Raw genomic sequence first — 21,438 nt, 5'->3', positions numbered from 1 at the left:
GTAGTTTGTTTCAGGTTTTTAAGCCATTGCGATTCTGGCCACAAGTTTGCAAATCCTAAAAGATTCCTCTGATCCTAGGCCAAAACCTATAGTTTTTCCTCACTAGTCTGACACATTCGCTGACAGCTGATTAATGACTACTGCGATCAAATTTGACCTCAAATGAAATTCTGCCAGTGTCAGAAGTTTTAGGGCACAGTCCTGCATTGTAGCTTCTCCTACACTCTTAAAGTCTGAGTGAACTGGAAAAGGAATATTGAAACAAACAAAAAAAAGACAGAAAAAATACTGATTAGAGGGCATATTCTGCCCAAGAATCAGAAAAGGAATGCTATTCCAGACCAGAAGTATATGTTCCGATCTCGATTAAAGATTATAAAGACAAAAAATATATATATATAATAATTCAGCTGATTAACTTGCATGGATTAATTGCTTACATCAAGACTAGCAATGTGCACTAATAAAGTAAATAAAGTTTTTTTTACTGAATGGTTCTTTGTAGATCCAAAAATGGTTCTTCTATGACAATGCTGTGTATAACCCTTTTAAGCATTAAGTCTTCGTGCATATGTCAATTTCTAACAAATCTAGACTTTTAATGTTTACAGATTTGCCACATTCACTTTCAGTGTAATTATCTCACTTTAACCTAAATGTACACTTTTTTAAGAAACAAAAGGACATTGAAATTATTTTATGTTGCTTAGTTATTATGCTTAACTTGTATTAAACCAAGAATATTCCTTATTTTCATTCATCAGTCACCCTAAATCTGTTCATATGATCACCAAGACGATATTAATAATGCCATAGAGGGTGTACTCAAGAGACGGCAGCTATGGCTAGATTTGCAAGAGTATGCTTTCCTGCTCTTGAAACATGGACGTGCATAAATTAAGATTCAGGACCCCTGCTTTACCACTTCATCACAAAAACAAAACACGCCTGGCTGACAACAGAGCAATCCACTTAATCTCTTTTTAACTGCAAGATACCGCATCTCAGAATTCAAGCTTAGCGGTATCCATTCTCATCTTAAATCAAAGAGTGCATTAACTGCTCGTGAAGATAATGATATCAGGACATGAGGGATTCCTCCGTCATGTGATCCTCTCTGGCAGACTTCATAGTGGAGGCATCCTCAACCAACTGATCCAACTTCAGTGCAGGGAAGCAGTGAGAGGTCGCTTTACATCGCAAAACCAGACCCAGTCCTTCTGCTCCTCTCTCTTCTAAGACCCCCAACATGTGGACTACCATCTGTTTGTGCTCTAAGTGGCTGTAAAATGTTTATATTGTCTCGTTATCCTCAGAAAAGCAGCCGAAAGCCACATGAAAACAATTTGCAAGATTTATTTACTCACATTAATTCGTTTTGGGCTAATCTCATAACTTCATCTCACATCAGTGCGTGTTTTGTTGACTTAAGCAGGCACTAGACCTCCATGGGGCTAAACGCTCTCTTTCTAGTATAAGTGGAGCTGGTTTTCTGCTTGATCTATGGAAGCACTCGGGAATTTAATTAGAATCTGATACCACATTATTAAATGTTTAGCAGTTGAATTGATTGTTTCATCAAACACTTCTGACCAGTATAATAATGCATGATTTGAAAATACATTCATAAACATGATTTAAGATACTTCCTCAGGAGCGACCAAACAGTTCTATACAGTACATATCTGAACAGAAAACAAGCTTTGCACAGGAAAAAAATAAAAAATGGCAAAGCCAGTTTTACAATGTTTTGAGTTCAGGTACAGTGGAATTAAATAATTTGATCCACTTAACATGGCTCTAACACAAGCATTAAGATTGTTTGCTCTGATGCTTAGGAAAATAACTGTGATCAAGTACAGTGCATTCATGTCAAACAGATTGATGCTTAATACCATGAAAAGAAGGCAGCAGGCTGGAACACTTGTTATTTTATTCTCAGTCAGAAACTGGCAAACATAGACTACATCACTCAATTTCTTATTCAAAATTTTTGTTTTGATTTCCAATGGAATATGAAAACATTTGGCATGAGACATGATATATATAACTATAATAGTAGTAATAATAATGGTAGAAAATGTCACGTTTTTAATATTTCAGAAAATAACCATTAGTCTTTCAAATCGCATGGATTAATAAAATCTTAAGAGTATCAGCAGCAAAGCCGCAGTGATTCCGCTGTCAAAACAAAAACATCCGACATCCAGTCAAATAAACAGCGGCCACTCGCCTTACCTTTTTCTTGACACGAAGAAAGGATGTCTTCCTCCTTTGGATTTGCTACCTGGGTAATGATGGACGTGTTGTCCATGGAAACGGGATTTTGTTCCTCCTCGGTCACTTATGTTGTGATAATTTTCAGCTAGCCTGATGCTAGCGAGCTAGCGGTGTGAGTCCAGATGGCAGAGGCACCATACACCGCACACGATCTTATTTACACCACCGCATCCAAATAAACATACAACACACACTTCACGAGCGTATAGCGAGCGGTGCGACACGAGACGCTCCTGTCAGATGGCGGGAATCAGCGACATCTCAGCCCTTGTGTGATTTGAGGTCTGTGGATATCAGTGACAGACTGTGTAATAACAAAGAGTCTGATCTGCAGCCGCGCTTTCTCTCCTCTTGTGTGTGTGTGTGTGTGTGTGTGTGTGTGTGTGTGGGCGCGCGCACACACGCGATGCGACCGTGTGAAACTACCCTTTACAAAAATGCACCTGGTAACATTTCTTCCCCGCTTTTTTAAACTAATTTAACTTTTGATATCAGCGACACTGTCATAAAAATGTGTGTTATTAATTTATTACGATAATTTGGCAAAAAAACAACAACCGTAACGTTGGTATTTTACAAAAATGTAGCACTATATAAACAACAACAACAACAAAATAATTAATCTACTATTTATTTAATCTAATTTTATTCCAATTATTCATTTATTATTTGTTGATTATCATTTATTATAATTTATTAATTATATTGTGTCACCTTTATACGTAATATATGAATACAATTTTAAATCATTGTTTTCTAGAACAACAAAAATACACTGTATATTAAACTATTTCTAGCAAAAATGTACAAATACATTTCTTTAATACGAATGAAATGTACTGACATTGTTGCACACATGAAAAAATAACAACTCTAATTCTTGTTGAATTAATCACTTTTCTGTTTTCAGACTTGTTTTCTAATAACAGTTTGAATAGTTTGAATCATAATTAATTTGGTTAGCTCTCACTTCCAACAGCATAACTCAAATTCATATTCATTTCAAAACAGCAATCCTTTAAAACCGACTTAAAGAATCTAAAAAAGTGGACTGATGCTGTAAACTACAAAATCCATAACACATTAAAGAAGGCATCTATTGTTTAGAAGGGAATTGATTTTGCTGAGATACTAAGAGAAATTGCAGTGATTTCAGAAATGGTTTAATGACAGGGAGAGGTGGGAGGGTTACTGAATATTTTATGAAGGTGGGTGTTTGATCTTAATGTTTAATAAGGCAGCCTGTGTGATGCAACCATCACTTCAACTAGTTTTACAGCCTATTTAAATACCTTATCACATTTTTTACTTTCTTTGCTCACTTTTTAAAATAATAATACATGTTATATATTATAAATATTATAGTCTAATGTTATAAATAATATAAATTATGTAAATATGCATAATGCCAGACCATAAAAAGAGATATCTTGTGTTTGTTGGTCGGTGCTGTTGAGTTGCTAAATTAATTATAGTATTAAAAAAATAATATATATATATATATATATATATATATATATATATATATATATATATATATATATATATATTCAAAATAAAACATTAGCAGTACAGAATATTCCTCTGACTGCATTTGGAATGAAAATAGGTTATTAATGGCATATAACTAATAGATGACATTTATATCAATTATATAGAAGTGAAAGTGTTAACTTTGTAGCGAATGACTTTAGAAAAATAAATTGATAGATTAAACCTTTTGTTTTTCCACAGTTGCTAAAGATGAGGCACTATTTAAATGTGTGCTTATACTGACATCTTGTGGTCGAACAGTAAAGTGTTAATTGAGTAATTATCACTGATCAATAATAGAGAATGCTAATGTTACTGGTAATAACTGATTTTACTTATTTTAACAGGTAGACATTTACTTTGATTTACTGGAACGATACATCACTAACATTTATATCATAATTACATTTTGGCTGCTATAGTCTCAGTGAAACCTTGACAGCTCCTGACACACACTTTGATATCTAATCATAACGCTGTTAACAGTAATATCCTGAACTCAGGTTTTGAACTCTACACTATTCATCATTGGGGGTGTAATGTATTAGCTGCACTCCATCATAGTGAACTTCTCAATGTTCTACTACCAGACTGATCAATTTTACACATTTTAAATGGACATATACACATATACTCACCGGCCACTTTATGATGTACACCTGTTCAATTGTTTGGTAACACAAATTGCTAATCAGCCAATCACATGGCAGCAACTCAGTGCATTTAGGCATCTAGATGTGGTGAAGATAACTTGCTGAAGTTCAAACCGAGCATTAAAATGGGGAAGAAAGGGGATTTAAGTGACTTTGAACATGGAATGGCTGTTGGTGCCAGATGGCTGGTCTAAGTATTTCAAAAACTGCTGATCTACTGGGATTTTCACATACAACCATCTCTAGGGTTTACAGAGAATGGTCCGAAAAAGAGAAAAAATACAGTGAGCGGCAGTTGTGCGGACAAAAATGCCTTGTTGATGTCAGGGGTCAGAGGAAAATGGGCAGACTGGTTAGAAATGATAGAAAGGCAACAGTAACACCAATAACCACTTGTTACAACCAAGATATGCAGAATACCATCTCTGAACACACAACAATTCACACAGACTCACAAATATTGGACAGTAGAAGACTGGAAAAACGCTGCCTGGTCTAACGAGTCTCGATTTCTGCTGCTACATTCCCTACATGGTAGGGTCAGAATTTAGACAACATGAAAGCATTGATCCATCCTGTCTTGTCTCAACGCTTCAGGCTGATGGTGGTGGTGTAATGGTGTGGGGAATTTTTTCTTGGCACACTTTGGGCCCCTTAGTGCCAATTGAGCATCATTTAAACACCACAGCCTACCTGAGTATTGTTGGTGACCATGTCCATCCCTTTATGACCACCATGTTCCCATCCTCTGATGGCTACTTCCAGCAGGATAATGCACCATGTCACAAAAGCTCAAATCATCTGGTTACTTGAACATGACAATGAGTTCACTTTACTCAAATGACCTCCACAGTCACCAGATCTCAATCCAACAGAGCAGCTTTGGGATATGGTGAAACAGGAGATTCGCATCATCGATGTGCAGCCGACAAATCTGCAGCAACTGCGTGATGCTATTATGTCAATATGGACCAAAAATCTCGGAGGAATGTTTCCAACACCAGTGGGAACCACAGGAAATTACAGCAGAGCTTGGACCTACTGTACAGAGCCTGGTCAAAGTGGCTCAGTCCTGGGCCATGCAATGAACTAAAACTACAGTTATGAACTTTCATTGACTAGAATTAAAATCTTTCCATTTTTCTTTTCTTTTTTATTTTGAGACTGGAGACTAACAAACATCAGGATTTTTTTTTTTTTGATATAAATAGAATAAGCTGGCCAGGTGTTCTTTTAAATAAAAAGTCAGTACTAATGATAGTAATGCATAACTACAACTACAAATTAAGTCAATTGTCAGGAGCTGACTTTATTTCTTGAGTGCCCAGTCACTGATATAATTTGAATTAGACCCAAATCCACTGTTCTTGTAGTTTCAGAACAATGGAGTGACAATTTCCTTGTTTTGAAGGTATTTAGCAGTATTTTGTATGTTTTTAATGTGTTCAATGTATTGTAATGTATGATATTTATTGTAATACATGATGTATTAAACAGTGTTACAAATTATTTATTATTGTTACTTTTAAAAACATTACTATTTATTTATTTTATTTATCATTCATTTATTCACAAGGTGTGGAATTCAATAAGTCATTATATAATAATCTTTTTTTTTCATGTGGTGGTTAATGTTTATTTATTTATTTACTTACCCACCAAGAAATAATGATAAATACATAACAAATACTACAGAATAATACAAGAAGCCCTTTATTTGTTTTACTTCGTTCCTCTTATTGAGACATTTGTTTATGTATTTATTTATGTCTAATGACAATCGTAGTAAAACATAGAGGGTGTGACGAATCTGCCATTTTTCAATTCAACTCCATTTAAAATAAAATAAAATAAAAAAAGAATGGCGAATGTACCGATGTGAATTCCCACCGTCACTTACTTATTTCTGGGGATTTCATCATTCAGTTCCGCATTGTGGTTGCTCCTCCTCTCGGTCCATGCTGTCTGTGCGGAGAGCAACATCAGCACTCCTCCTCAGGACCGGTTCACAGATCTCCACCGTCCGCGCGGTTCCGAGGGTCCGATCCAGTCCCATACGCCTGTGTGGTTCCCCTCCGATCAGAGCGCTCTCCCTGTCGGGCTGTTTGTGGAAGAATAAGAAGAGAAGCGCGTGGCTGGAGATGACGGACGGAAAGAATATGGATGGCAGTATTGAAGAGGTTCTGGCTCCATTGAGGCTAGCAGTGAAGGAGCAGGTAACGTAAACACGATTATGAAAGCTAATAACAAGCATATATAATATGCTGCATTAGTGTTTCACAGAGACATGAATTGCATTGAAGACCTATCTGCTTTTTTACATGATTTAGGCTTTATTATGAGTTTATACCCCTGGATGATTCAGTCTGTCAGTGCCACGTTTGATACGAGTCGTTCTGACACACAGTGCAGAAACCAATGGAGACTGAGGGTGGAGGAAATCACATCGTTAAAACGAAACTCGACTTGTTTCTGGGAAATGTTGATGGATGCATTTGAATTCTAATAAATAGGAGCCATAATTATAAACTAAACACAGCATTTTCCGTTGTTTATATTCCCATAGGGTGATCTTGTGCGTAAACTGAAGACAGAAAACGCTCCTGAAGTAGATGTCAATAAGGCCGTGGCAGAGCTGAAAGCTCGCAAGAGAATCCTTGAGGCCAAGGTGAGAAATGTTATCGTGTCATTTATTACATGAAGATGCCTTTAAAAAGGAAATGTGTATGAAATACTTTATCTTGTCTCAGTTATATAAACAACTATAGAGTGCAACAGTGCCTGCCTACTTTTCGAGGAATAGCTTATTTCCATTTGTATTTCCTATGGGGCTATTTAAAAAAGTCTTTTGTTAAAGCTTTGAGCTATAAACCTAGCCAATCAGCTAAGAGAGAGATCACAACATTACAAACTTTGATTTGAATAAAATGAAAGTCAAGCTTCAAATATGTGTATCATGTATAGAAACAATTTTGTACAATGTAAGTTGAAATGATGTGGGCACAGCAGATCTTTATTGTTTTTCGAGTTGGGGAAAAGATTTATGGGATTTGAATCTCCGGAACCCAACTGTTGAACTCTATAGTTCTGTCAACAGTTATACTAGTTCAACCAATGGTGTGTGTTTGGGGGTATTTGTTAGACCAACCAATTATGATTGGTGGGACTGTTCTGGAAACCTGTTTGAAAACAGCCATTTTTTTTACAGTTTGGTTTGATTAAGCTAGTAGTGCAAACACATTAGATCCTTTTTAAGTACCAGAAAACTGGTAGCTTGAATAATGAACTTTTAGTAAATGTAGTTTTCTATGTCCTGTGATTTACACAATCTGTTTCACTTTTTTCCATTTTGCAGGAGCTTGCCTTACAGCCCAAAGATGACATTGTGGACCGAACCAAGATGGAAGACACTCTAAAAAGACGTTTCTTTTACGATCAGGCATTTGCTATCTATGGCGGTGAGGGTTTTTGGCATTTGTCATTTTTCATGTAAATATTTGAATAGCTTCATTTGACCTTTATTTTGAATTTTAAAGGTTATTCTTATCATAATTATAATGAACAACTTCTCATAAAAGTAATTACGGTTAACTAGTGCAACTAATAGTTTGCTTTGTTTGTGTGTGTGTAAAAGGTGTGAGTGGGCTGTATGACTTTGGGCCGGTCGGATGTGCTCTGAAGAACAACATTCTTCAGGTCTGGAGGCAGCACTTCATCCAGGAGGAGCAGATTCTGGAGATCGACTGCACCATGCTTACACCAGAACCCGTTCTGAAGTGAGCATGCATCTGGCTATTCTATATTGAATCTGTTCATAATCGCTGGAACTCTTACTCAGTGTTTTTGTTGCGTTTCAGGACATCAGGGCATGTGGATAAGTTTGCAGACTATATGGTCAAGGATGTCAAGAACGGAGAGTGTTTCCGTGCTGACCATCTGCTTAAAGGTTTGCCTTGGTTTCTCATAGTAAGAACCACTCCAGTAGTACTGTATAATCTGAATGCATTGAGCCATCGTCTGATGTGACTCCATGAATGCTGTAGATGTTCAGGAGTAAAAGAAAACAATGGGATCTGTAAGAATCATAAAGGCTTTAATAGGCGTCCAGCCAGACTTCATGATTTGTAGGCCACCAACGTAACTGAAATGAATAAGTTCTTTATTTAAGCTTAAAGTAGACTGCTTATAATTAACTTTTTTGGAAATAAATCAGACTGAAAATATTGACGACTCTTACATTCTAGAGGCATATACAATATTTTTGTCTAGTAAACTGCTCAAGAATGATGATAATAATCCTTCCTTCCTTATACCATTTAGTTCAAGGTGGTATAAAAAGTCTATTAGCTTAAAAAAAAAAAAAACATTTAATAGAAAAAAAGTTATTTAAAGTTATTTTATGTTAATACAGTAATAGCAGTTCCAGTCATAAAGTTGTTATATTTCCATTATTAAAATTTTATTAAATAAACAGTAATAAAATGCTTGCAATTTTTTTGCTTTTAGCTCATCTTCAGAAATTAATGAGTGACAAAAAATGTTCGGCAGAAAAGAAAACCGAGATGGAGGGTGTCATCACCCAGGTATGTCTCACTGATGCAATGCTACATTTCTAGCTAGCTTTTATAAGCTGAACTTGGTGTGCGAAAGGAGTATTTGATGCACACACCAAGAACGATATCTGTATAAACGAAGCGCTTTTATAATCATTGATTACAATATAGAAACTACATAGTTTTTTTCAGCTGATGAACTATAAAAACATTGATAGCCAAAACAATTCACAGTATTTTATTAAGCTTGAGTGTCTAAAGTTGCAGATGACATAACTGCAGCATTACCCATTGACGTGGACGCTATAATAGTTATAGTTGTCACTTTTGGTGTGAGTGGGTCTTAAATGTTTAGTAAAATTACTGAGTAGTAATGGGTTTACACCGTTTGTTGGGTTTTTTTTTTCAGATGGATAACTACACTCAGCAGGAGTTGGCAGATTTGTTTGTGCAATACAATGTCAAGTCTCCCATCACAGGAAATGATCTCACACCTCCCATCTCATTCAACCTGATGTTCCAGACCTCCATTGGGCCTGGGGGCAACATGCAAGGGTAAGTAAAGCTTCTGCTAAATGACTAAATGTAAAGTAAATTGGACAGACTACATGCTCTCATTTTTAAATATCCAAACTAAGAAAAAGGATGCTTTACACTTGGGGCTATATCATTTCCGTAGCTATTTGAGGCCAGAAACTGCTCAGGGAATCTTCCTCAACTTCAAACGCCTTTTGGAGTTCAACCAGGGAAAGCTTCCATTTGCTGCTGCCCAGATCGGAAACTCCTTCAGGAACGAGATCTCCCCTCGCTCTGGCTTGATTCGTGTCAGGTGCAGATTATGATTTCCTTTTGAACATTTGGTTATTTGGGTGTCGCATGCATGTGTTTCCATTAAGATTTTTACAATGTTCTGAAGTGAATATTTCTCCCCACAGAGAGTTTACAATGGCTGAGATTGAGCACTTTGTAGATCCGAATGAGAAGGTTCATTTCAAGTTCTCCAATGTTGCTGATCTGGAGATCATGCTTTACTCCTCCAAAGCACAGACTAGTGGGCAGTCTGCCCAGATTATGAGGCTGGGTGATGCAGTGGAGCAGGTCAGAGATCATCTCATTTATGATGTATTGATCATATTTAACACCTCGGTTGTAGTAATAGACTTTTGTATTGTGTAGGGCATCATCAACAACTCTGTCTTGGGCTACTTTATTGGAAGGATCTACCTTTATTTAATCAAAGTTGGTGTGGCAAAAGACAAGCTTCGTTTCCGTCAGCACATGGACAATGAGATGGCCCACTACGCCTGTGACTGCTGGGACGCTGAGACCAAAACCTCTTATGTACGTTCAGTGTTTGCTTGAGGACCTTGTAATTTCACCTGTCTCATGGATTAGGTGTTTATTTGTGTATTTCTTCATACTGTTTCTATTTTTAGGGGTGGATTGAGATCGTGGGGTGTGCTGATCGCTCGTGTTATGATCTTTTGTGCCACGCACGGGCCACCAAAGTCCCTCTGGTTGCTGAGAAACCCTTAAAGGAACCCATATCCTTCAGCGTTCTGCAGATCTTAATAACAACTACAATTATCAAAGCATTTGAATGGGATCTGAACCCTCTCAGCACAGGATCTTAGTTCTCTTTCCTTAACTGCTTCACACAAAATTGTAAATGTTGTCCAGTTTGAGGCCAACAAAGGAGCCATCGGCAAAGCTTACAAGAAGGATGCCAAGCTTGCAATGGAGTACCTGGCCATCTGTGATGAGTGCTATATCACAGAACAGGAGAAACTCCTCAACGACAATGGGTGAGTAGCATTAAAAACAGCATTTCAAATGTTTTAATGCCAGTGACCCCCAAATATAAAGCAATATCATAGTGTTTTAACCAGTAGTAAGAGCTAAAACAGGTATTTTTGGTACTTGTTTCCTCTTTTAATGCAGCGAGTTCACTATTGAGACTGAGGGCAAGACTTTCAAACTCACCAAGGACATGGTCAACGTCAAGAGGTTCCAGAAGACCCTTCATGGTAAGAGGCAGAAGCTACAATTTTAATGTCAACATGAATATATAACAGATTTGAATTAACTTCTCATTCTCCACAGTTGAGGAGGTTGTTCCTAATGTAATCGAACCCTCCTTTGGCATCGGGAGAATCATGTACTCCATCTTCGAGCACACATTCCGTATCAGGGAGGGTGACGAACAAAGAACGGTAAATCCAGTATGCTGATATATTCTGTAATTAACACTTTTATATGTTCATCTTGCTTTATGAAGTTTACTTCTTTCTCTGCAGTATTTCAGCTTTCCTGCCACAGTTGCTCCGTATAAATGCTCCGTCCTTCCATTGAGCCAAAATCAGGAATTTACGCCATTTGTTCGAGAATTATGTGAGTAGTACAACTCTACTATTACTTATAAAAATGTATAGATGCTTACTAAATAATAATGCGCAATAAATGCTTTCCTCTACAGCTGAAGCCCTGACCAGGAATGGCGTCTCCCACAAGGTGGATGATTCCTCAGGATCTATTGGCAGACGCTACGCCAGAACGGATGAGATTGGTGTGGCATTCGGTATCACCATTGATTTCGACACGGTTAATAAGACGCCCCACACGGCCACTCTGAGAGACCGTGACTCCATGAGGCAGATTAGGGCTGAGGTAAAGCAGTTCTGTGTCTTCAGTTCACTCATAGAGGCAGCGTGTTGACTGTTTTACTGAGATTTATATGTTTATTTACAGGTTAGTGAATTGCCCGAAATCGTTCGCGACCTGGCCAATGGTGCAATCACATGGGCAGAAGTGGAAAGCAAGTACCCCATCTTTGAAGGCCAGGAAACGAGCAAAAAGGAAACTTTGGAAGAGTAGACTGTCTGTTTATCTCATCTGCCTTGTCACTGTCAGGCAGTCAACGGACATGTTTACATCTACATTCATAGGATCAAAATCGTGGCAATTATAATATACAAGCAATCAATGTACACCAGATGTTCACACAACTGGAACCATTGTTATTAATTACCCCTTTAAAATGCAAGGAAGCTTTGTAATTACCTAAGGATGATTTCACCATTCCTGTCCATGGGTTGATAAATGAAGATATAAATCACATGTATGTTTCAAATAAATAAAGCCAGCACTTTCTGGACCTATAACAGTGTTTTGTCTATTTTTTTTATTATTTTTTTATTATTAATTAAGTGTTTTGCATGTTTTTCCTCGTGGGGGCGTAACACCTGCCAGCTGATTTTCCATGCCATGACTTCAACATTTTTGACTCAAAGGTCCTAGTTCTCCAAGACAACATTCTAAGCCACCCCAATGTAGACTATTATTGGCTAGTTTTTAAATGTTTTAATTAACAGAAACCATTTCAAGAACAGTGTTCTTATTATTAAAAAAAAGTGTGTGTGGGGTATTTAAATTTTTTTATCTTTTTAACAGAAATACATTTTGATTTCAATATGGATTTGCATGGGGTTTTTGCTTACACCCCTAATGTGCCCCGGCCCTCTTTTTGAGAACCACTAGTTCAGTGATCCTCGAATCTGGCTTGCGAGATCCACTTTCCTGCAGAGTTTAGCTCCAACCCTAATCAAACAAACCTACCTGTGATTTTCTAATGATCCTGAAGACATTAACTGGCAAACTCAGGTGTGTTTGATCATGGTTAGAGCTAAACTCTGCAGAAAAGGGGATCTCGCGAGTCAGATTCGAGGATCACTGAACTAGTTTAACAGTTAATGATTTTAATGGTTCTCAGGTTAAAGCTTGATGATGAAGATTGACCTAGAGGGGCTAATCTATATTCAGACAAGCTTATAATATTTAAGATGGAATATTAACATGTGACATTGTTCTGCCTACTAACTGAACTGCTGATCTGTCAGGACTCACTAATTCAAATCATCATGGTTATATACAGTTTATCAGGTATTTTTAATATGGTATGCAAACCAGACTGTGGTTTCATTTAGAACTGGAAATTTTGCTAATATTAATTGTTTTCTTTTATTTTTGAAGGGTGTTTATTCAGGGTAGAAAATGGAGTCCCAGTCTAAATTGTCATCCAAAAACAGCATTGACCCTGAGAGAAACAGGTGTGGAGGAGTGTGAATGTATGCCAGGGCTCCTGGCTTTTCTTAAAGGCTGCTAAAGAGCTAATGGCCTAAAATACATTTAAGTTATATTAGGGGACTGCAATAGCCTATTCTATTTGTGTGTTTCTTCATACTGTGAATCTATTATGAATCCATTTATCTCACATTTTAAAAATAATGTACTGATAAATGTATTCTGTGCTGGTATCGGAATAACACAAGTGGATATTATTACAGTAAAAGCAGTAATAAACAGTACTGTACACTCAGAGATTTGGCCAAGATCTTTATATAGCTTGTATTATCTCATGGCTTATCTCATAGACTGGACTACCAATGTTATTTAACATGCCTGCTCTCAAAGACCCCTGACCTCTCTAAAGGTTTCTGTTTTTTTTTTTTTGTTTTTTTTTTTTTATTATTATTATTGATTTTTCTTTTATGCCAAAAATTATTAGGACATTAAAGATCATGTCCCATGAAGATATTTAGTTAATTTCCTACTGTAGATATATCAAAACAAAAGTTTTGATCATTAATATGCATTGCTAAGAACTTCATTTGGACCTCTTCAAAAGGTGATTTTATCAATATTTTCATTTTTTGGCACCCTCAGATTCCATAACAAATCATACATCAATGCAAAGCTTATTTATTCAGCTTTCAGATGTTGTATAAATCTAAATTTCGAAAAAAAAATTACCCTTATGACTGGACCACAAAACCAGGGTCAAATTTTTTTTATATTCTTGTTAGATTTTATTATTATTATTGATATGTATTTTTACATTTACACTTTTTGTTCTAATCCTTCTTCTGTTTCTTATGTAGGACATTCAGTATGCAAGCAATGGAGTTTCAAGCCTGTTTCTATTGATACAACATGTCACAATGGATCCGCCCCACGGGCTGCTTCAGATGAATATAAATACATCTCCCATTCACCTTTAACTGTCCGCAACTGACCAACAGGCAGTTTATGCACCCAACTGACACTTTGTAGAAACCGAGAGGATGCATTAGACTGTTATCTACCTGATCTTTTCTTTACATTATTCCCACTGTTTTAAGTTCAAGAGGATTGTTCAGTATTTGGGTTACTGTGGCATTGCGGTGATCAAGGTTAGTAAAACAGGTGTTTCTAAAATCTGCTTGGCAGCATGACCCGCTAACATTAAAATCCAATACTTGACAAAATAGTTGAACTAATAAGCTGGTAACTTACCTGCATGGTTCCTCTCTCAATAACAAATGTCATTAAATAATGCAGACCAGATTGGTGTTTGACTACATACCTTTAAATCACTTGAGAAGAGAAACAGAGAAAAGAATCATCTGCTGCTGGTTAAAAAAGATAAAAGATTTGGCTTTAATGTAAAAATTATATTTTAGTGTGATGCTTCAGTCAATACAATCAAAGCAGAAAATAGGCCAGCTAAAAATAGCAAGAGCTCACATAGTGTAGATGCTTCCTGCTCACACAATCCAAATCACTGGAAACTTCTGCCCTGCCCACAAAGATCAAATTGTTTTCAGTTCATCAATTATATATATATATTTTTAGAAAGTGTTAAAAATATAATTAATATTGTAATGACTGGTGCCATTTTTATCAATGCAATCCAAAGAGACTTATAGTACATTTACAGGATACATTTCCTTGGAAGCGAACCTATGACCTTGGTGTTGCTAGGGTCATGTTGTACAAGTTAAGCTACAGTAACGCTGCAATATACTGCTTTCATCCCATAGTAGTTTATATATTTAGCAGGATCCTAATCGATTGCAAAATATTTTAATGACCAATTTTGACACCAGATTTGTATTCATTCAAACTCTCTTAGGTTGTCCTGCACACAATGGGGGTCAAAGCAGCTCTTCCGAGGTACGAGCTCTACTTTTATAATGTAGTGCTGTGTATGGCAATGCTCTGGGCTGCCAGATGGATATCTGATGTATCCAGCTGTAAGTATAAATGAACACATGCACACTGTTCTGATGTGACCCTAAAATGATGTCACTGGACAGATAATGTTTCTAGAGTGGTTGTTTCTGTGAGGCTTTTACCATTTTACATCCACCTGAGCTCTTTTTCTTCCTCATAAACATCGCATTAGAGCACAAAAATAGTACTACTGTATATTGTATGAGGAAAAAGAGAGAGCAGTGATCTGCTATCCTCAGAAAGCTATGCAAAGTACGCAGCAGGGTTCATATGTCAGTATTAATACACCAAAGAATGAATGACTGAAACAGAGTGACAGAGTAAGAGGTATTGTTATGGGTCTGTGACAAAAGCTACCAAATTTGCATTGAATATACAGTTTTACCCCCCCATATATTATACACATCCATTAATTAACTACAATATTTACTGAAGATTTTAAGTTAATATTAAAATAATTTAACAACAACAAAGGGGAATGGACACAGGGAAATCAAATATGTAATCTTTTTAAATAAATTTTTTAGTAAGTGCTTTATTATGTGTTGGTTTATATTACAAAATATACATTTGTTTAACATTTTTATTATTTAATTATTAGCTTTCCTATTATTAGTTTTCCTCATGAACCATAGATTGGGAAGCTTGGTTTAAATGAATATTTGATCATATTTAGTAACTGTCTCATGATTATCCACATCCAGCCAATTCCAACAGAAAAACCTTCAAGACCAGTGTTCAGCCAGGATGGTATTACTCTGGCAGAAAAATGGTGAGATTTGTTCACATTATGGGTATATCTAAAATTGTGGTTATTGATTCTGATTGATCCACATCACTCTGTAGGATACGGCTGATGTTGAGTGGATGATGTGGTTCTCTACGTTTCGAGAGCATATCATCTTTGCACTCTCAGGTCATGTGATCTTTGCCAAGATTTGCTCCTTGCTGGCTCCACAGGTGCCTCTTGAAATTCCATGCAAATCTATATTATATGTGAATTAATGGATGAAGGCATGACTATATATGGCCTTCCTGCGATACTCATTCTCTCATGTTCTCTCATGCCACAGTACAGATCTCTGGTGTTCATGGTGTATGGTATGCTGGCGGTTTGCACCAGTATGGGCTGGGCCTACGTCACGCTCATCCTCTCTCACTGTGTGCTGCTCTATAGCATCTCTCTGGTCAAGCTCAGGTGGCTCTGCTTCGTTGCTGGACTCACGACACTGGCCACTTTTAAAATGGAGCCCTTCATTTCCTGGCAGGTATGTGTCTGACACTCTGAAAATGTAAAATGTGCTACAGTAAAACCAAAAAAATAAAAAAATAAATTATAACTATTTATGATTATGTTCATTTTTGATGGCTCATCTTTCAGGCAGGGTTTGTGACTGGCAGTTTTGAGCTGCGTCCTCTTCTGTTCTACGGCGGCTGTGGATTCACCATCATGCGCTGTATGAGTTTCGCTCTGGAGAACTGTGAGAAGAAAGATGGAAACTACAACATCCTGGAGCTTCTCAAGTACAACTTCTACCTTCCCTTCTTTTACTTCGGACCCATCATGACCTTCGACAAGTATTACATTCAGGTTCGTAACTAAATAAACTGAAGGAAATTATGGTTTGATTGGTTTGTATATAACTGGAATGGGATTTTATAGCATTGCCCTCTGACCCGGCAGGCCAATAACCCTAACCTGACAAGGAAGGATGGAGAGATGTGGAACATTTCCCTTCAGGGCCTGCTACACCTGGGGGTTATTATGATAGTGGCAGTCCTTCTACACTTCATGTACATTCTGACCATACCTAGTGACATGAAGCTTCTTAAAAATATCTCAGACTGGGCCCTTGGTATGTATGTGTTTACCTGTATTTGCTTACTTTTTAGTTAATCAATGTCAATAGACTACAATAGGCTTTCTCTTCTTTGACCATGCAGTTGGATTGGCTTATTTAAATCTGGTGTATGATTGGGTGAAAGCAGCGGTGATGTTCGGAGTGATAAACACAATATCGAGACTGGATCATCTGGACCCTCCCAAACCACCAAAATGTATAACAATGCTCTATGTGTTCTCTGAGACGTGAGTGAGCTGTTTTCTTGTTGCATTATTCTAAAAGTTATAATAAAATAGATTTTGATTTGATGAGTCAAAATAAAAAGTATTGCCAATTCTAAAAATAAAAAAATACTTCTTTTTTTTTTTACAGACACTTTGATCGAGGAATAAATGATTTTCTCTGCAAGTATGACCAGCATGGTTAATTTCATTAGACTTTTAACCAAGACAATACTGTTTCAGGCACTAGTATTTGAATAAAGAATGCTGTCATCTTTACAGGTATGTCTATAATTATCTCGGTGGGAAGCATGACAATGTTTTGGATGAGCTGATAGCCTCTCTGTGCACGTTTGGCATCGCAGCGCTCTGGCTGGGACCAGGCTGGGTGGTCTTCATCTGGGCTTTCTTAAACTGCTTTGGCCGTAATCTAGAATTTTTGACCGCCAAGTTCTTCACCATGGAACCTTTTATTTCTATTGAGGTCAGTTAAAGAAAGGTGACCAGTAATAATTTGCTGGATTTTCTTCTCATGTATTGGATGCTCCAGTGCACTCTCTAGTGGTTAAATGTTCAATCACTGCTGCTAAAAAAAATCTCTAGAGCTCTCTTTCGTGGTTAAATGTTAAATTGCTGGTAATATAAGCAATAAGCTCATCTAGAAATCTTTGCTTCGACCCACAGATGGCGATATCAGAATCTATGTCACGCAGGATCAGGGCTGTGTTTAATACCTTCAACTTCTGGACAATTGTCCTTTATAATGTCCTGGCACTGAACAGTCTTGAATTTGCCCAACTAGTTGCCAAGAGAATGTTACTGAAAGGTGAAGTACTGGGGATATTTGTATATATATTAATGTTCTTTCCCTGTTATTTCAAAAAATATTGATTAAACAGTATATTGTTGCTCAGGTTTCCCCTTCACCACCATCACTGTGATGTTCGTTACCTACTGCTTGATTCAGCTGATTAAGGAAAGGGAAAGAAGACAGGCTTTGATTGATGATCCAGACCCAATCCCCCCTCCAGTGCCCATTCCCACGGCCCCCAGCCCCACCCCCACCCAGACAGACGGTGCCCCTGCTGCCCAGCCTGTGGACCCAAACAAGCAAAAGGCGGAGTAGAGATTACACACGAGGCTTACATTTTGATGAAACCTTACAGGTTTACTTAAACATTTCGAGTCTTCTTATGGATTCTGCAGACAATGGTAATCTAGAATTCTGGACAAAAACAGTACTCATTCAACAGTAATCATTCAAAACACATTATTTCACCATTACAGACCTTACTTACTCCTATTGGCCGTTTTTTAAATTAGTGGCAGTTTTACATGTGTAAAAGAGTTTCAGTATGTGATTTGTTGTTAAAAACCCAGAGGATGGTTTTTATCACAATACATTTTATAACAGTTTTAATAATGCAAATACAAATATTTAGTGTTCACATCTATACATAATAAATATAACTAATATGTACTCATATAAATATAGCTAATGTAGTACTAACAATCACAATTGACTGTTTTCTGAATTTGTGATATGCATTAAAGTATTCTTCAATAGTGACTATATGTGTATGTCTTTTTGTCACCTTGCTAAGTTGTTTTTTTATGTACTTTTTTGGGGAACTTTATTCATGTTTCAAATTTCTTCAAATAAAAAAACGGCAAAGTTGCAATTGACAGAGATCGATCATCCGGGACACTCATCCTGCATGAAATCTCGGTTGCTTAAATTAAACTGTGACTCTTAACAAAAGCATACATGTCACTGAGAACATTCAAGATCTTTGATGTCATTAAAGCGTCTCAATCTAAGATATTTATATGAACTGGCATAAACTCTCTTCTGTCTATTCAACCATAAAGGTAACCTGTGACTGTAATAAACTGTTAATATTATTAGTGACTAGTGAGTTCTTCTTAGATATAAAATGGGAAAATTGAGAAGTTGGCATTGGCCTTGTATTTTTGTTACTTTTCATGTTAAAGCAGTGGTTCAGAACCTTTTTTCCTAGCAGGGGCGATTCGGGGGGCTCAGCCCCCAATAAGGGTATGATTAAAAAATATTATTTTACTATTAGGGTAGGGTTGTATACTACTAACCTTATTGCAATTCACTATTCCATTGTATTCCCTGTATTTCATATATGGGAGTAGGAGTACTGACTGAGCCATATACAACACTGTAAAAAAAACTAATACAGTTTTTTAGATGTGACCAGTCACTGGAAAATTTTGAATTGGGAATGTAGATTTTTTTAATTTATTTTATTTTTTTTTACAATAAAGACTTCCTGATTCAGTATTAGGACATTCATGTTTATCCTTTGATGATACCACTGCTTTTTCTTATGAAATGTACGTGGAAATTGGCAGAAAATTAAAACAACATAAGGGTTCAATGACTGCAATGAATCTTGGGAACACAGTGGTATTGTGTGTGTGTGTGTGTGTGTGAGGCTGTCTGTTCTATTCTCACCTGACTGTTGCTCATTTGCAGACCTACTCCCGCACAACAAAAAAAATGTTGTATATCCATCTACAATGAAATATAAATGATTATATTTTATTATTATTATTATTATTATTATTATTATTATAATTTTTTAGCTTTTTAGCCTTTATAATCAACAATACGGTTGGTTATACATCAAGTCAGCCCCTGAACATTTATTTCATTTCAAATCATTTAACTAACCAGCTAATATTCATTAAGAATATAGACAAAACATGTATTAATGTAATTGTCTATTGGCAATATGTTTAATCTGTTCTATATTTATTTATATTTATTAAAAATAACATCATTATCAATTTGCCACTTCTATAAATCAATTACTTAAAAAAAAAAATCACAGATCCCTTTACTCTTACTCTAATATATGTATCATGATACACTAATGATTAATTATTACTTAATACAAAATTATGTTTAATAATAGAAAACAAAATAACTCCACATGATGTTTCTCTCTCTGTGCCATTTAGTACTTTCAGACAATGATGTGTGTCGTTAATAATTTATTTTGCATGGCTGCATAATGTAATGCCGAAATACACAATAATATGTTTTCAATTTCAAAAAGTAAATTAAAATAAATCATGATCGTTTTCTAAAGTATGTTTTCATGGGTGTTAATCGCTTCATTTTTGTTGGAAGAAAAAAAAAATCTGTCACACTGTGATAAAGGCTGAAAGTGAACGCAGCGAAGACGTACTGGTATTGGATGCGAGAACACACACACCACACGCACACACACACGCGCACACGCACACACACACACACACACACACACACCTTGTACTCTCTGATGTTCGCTCTGCTCGGCGCCCCTGTGGATTGAAAAACGCGCTGAATCCATGCAGACTCAGATAAGGGGAGGAGCCGGAACTTGATGCAGCTTGCCACCGTCTCAAATGAGTTTTTAAAGGGGACTGAAGCGATCACTAATTAATTAATCAAATAATTTTTTAGGGGGGCTGGGCATAAGGCTGAAGCCCCCCTAAAAAGGGCCTAGCGACGATCCTATTTATTCAACATTTTTTAACAAGCCCCACCCCCAACACAACTGTTAAGTTTTTAATAAATAAAATGACAGCAGAAACATTAAAATGACATTAACACCAATGGCCAGATTTGAAATAAAGAAAAAATGTTTGTCAAAATGATAAATGATTATAGATATTTTATCTTCTCTGTTAATAATTCTATACACCTTGATAGCTTATTTTCTATCAACCTGTGAAACTTTACAATACTGCATAAATTACTTTTGCTTTGGTTTGGACTAAAATAGACCGTTAAATGAAAATATAAATCCATTTTCTGCCAGTAGGGGGCACTTACTGAACAGCATAGAGCTGTTTCCCCGGTAACCTCTGTAAACAAAACACTGCTATATATTAAAGGCAATATATGGAGGTAAGATGAATAGAAAAGGCCATAGAAACTCTTCTGAAGGCAGTTTGTTTCCTTCAGAGATACATTCATTTAATTTATTCATATTTTAATTAATATAATATAGTCTAAACAAAATCAAAAGGGTGATTCATAATCCCATAAATGTATTGTGTAGTGACCTGTGATCTCATTCAGAAGCGTTTGAATGAGCCAGCGTTTCTTCTGACTACTGTCTCGGATGGGGAAGTGTGTCAGCTGTTGCACAGGGCAGGCGGTTGTGTATCACATGTACAAGTATAGATTCCACATCTTCGTGAAGGACCTATAAATAGTCCACAGTTGGAGTTTGATTGAAATATTGGGACAGCTGATGAAGCCTAAAGTCCTGGCAGCAAA

At 36.6% G+C, this 21,438-nt stretch overlaps 3 protein-coding genes across 5 annotated transcripts in view; 2 read left to right on the top strand and 1 right to left on the bottom strand.

Moving 5' to 3' along the window:
* ctdspla (CTD (carboxy-terminal domain, RNA polymerase II, polypeptide A) small phosphatase-like a) overlaps nucleotides 1–2,704 on the bottom strand; it is a 36,028-nt gene extending 33,324 nt beyond the window's left edge. The window contains exon 1 of one of the 2 annotated variants that reach the window (XM_052595870.1): nucleotides 2,239–2,704. In XM_052595870.1, coding sequence (XP_052451830.1) covers nucleotides 2,239–2,314 — 76 coding nt within the window. In that variant the 5' untranslated portion in view covers nucleotides 2,315–2,704. The remainder of the gene's footprint in view (nucleotides 1–2,238) is intronic. The other variant, XM_052595869.1, reaches the window with a different exon arrangement.
* Nucleotides 2,705–6,397: 3,693 nt separating this feature from the next.
* gars1 (glycyl-tRNA synthetase 1) lies at nucleotides 6,398–12,180 on the top strand. The gene is made up of 17 exons (XM_052596423.1): nucleotides 6,398–6,682; nucleotides 7,033–7,134; nucleotides 7,822–7,924; nucleotides 8,101–8,242; nucleotides 8,324–8,412; nucleotides 8,973–9,049; nucleotides 9,429–9,574; nucleotides 9,699–9,848; nucleotides 9,955–10,117; nucleotides 10,196–10,360; nucleotides 10,456–10,564; nucleotides 10,680–10,824; nucleotides 10,961–11,046; nucleotides 11,123–11,232; nucleotides 11,317–11,410; nucleotides 11,496–11,686; nucleotides 11,768–12,180. Exons 1-17 carry the CDS (start codon nucleotides 6,425–6,427, stop codon nucleotides 11,891–11,893), a joined length of 2,256 nt encoding a protein of 751 aa, XP_052452383.1. The 5' UTR covers nucleotides 6,398–6,424; the 3' UTR covers nucleotides 11,894–12,180.
* Nucleotides 12,181–14,071: 1,891 nt separating this feature from the next.
* LOC128013456 (protein-cysteine N-palmitoyltransferase HHAT-like protein) lies at nucleotides 14,072–18,622 on the top strand. Of its 2 annotated transcripts, none has more exons than XM_052596460.1 (12): nucleotides 14,072–14,247; nucleotides 14,970–15,090; nucleotides 15,775–15,842; nucleotides 15,917–16,030; nucleotides 16,144–16,338; nucleotides 16,452–16,661; nucleotides 16,755–16,926; nucleotides 17,060–17,159; nucleotides 17,287–17,322; nucleotides 17,418–17,619; nucleotides 17,820–17,961; nucleotides 18,050–18,622. In XM_052596460.1, exons 2-12 carry the CDS (start codon nucleotides 14,985–14,987, stop codon nucleotides 18,259–18,261), a joined length of 1,557 nt encoding a protein of 518 aa, XP_052452420.1. In that variant the 5' UTR covers nucleotides 14,072–14,247; nucleotides 14,970–14,984; the 3' UTR covers nucleotides 18,262–18,622. The 2 variants fall into 2 exon arrangements, with proteins under 2 accessions (XP_052452420.1, XP_052452419.1); XM_052596459.1 differs by having other exon boundaries at nucleotides 17,015–17,159.
* Nucleotides 18,623–21,438: the final 2,816 nt, after the last annotated feature.

This window comes from Carassius gibelio, chromosome B24 (genome assembly GCF_023724105.1).
Source record: "Carassius gibelio isolate Cgi1373 ecotype wild population from Czech Republic chromosome B24, carGib1.2-hapl.c, whole genome shotgun sequence".
Lineage (NCBI taxonomy): Eukaryota > Metazoa > Chordata > Actinopteri > Cypriniformes > Cyprinidae > Carassius > Carassius gibelio.
This window is presented reverse-complemented; position numbering and strand designations above follow the sequence as displayed.

Coding starts and splice junctions, on each gene's coding strand:
- gars1 (XM_052596423.1), top strand. CDS start 6,425: ATGCTGTCTGTGCGGAGAGCAACATCAGCACTCCTCCTCAGGACCGGT. Junction 8,413..8,972: donor TGCTGACCATCTGCTTAAAG/GTTTGCCTTGGT, acceptor TTTTGCTTTTAG/CTCATCTTCAGAAATTAATG. Junction 10,361..10,455: donor CTGAGACCAAAACCTCTTAT/GTACGTTCAGTG, acceptor TTCTATTTTTAG/GGGTGGATTGAGATCGTGGG.
- LOC128013456 (XM_052596459.1), top strand. CDS start 14,985: ATGGGGGTCAAAGCAGCTCTTCCGAGGTACGAGCTCTACTTTTATAAT. Junction 15,843..15,916: donor ATTACTCTGGCAGAAAAATG/GTGAGATTTGTT, acceptor ATCACTCTGTAG/GATACGGCTGATGTTGAGTG. Junction 16,662..16,754: donor TCGACAAGTATTACATTCAG/GTTCGTAACTAA, acceptor CTGACCCGGCAG/GCCAATAACCCTAACCTGAC.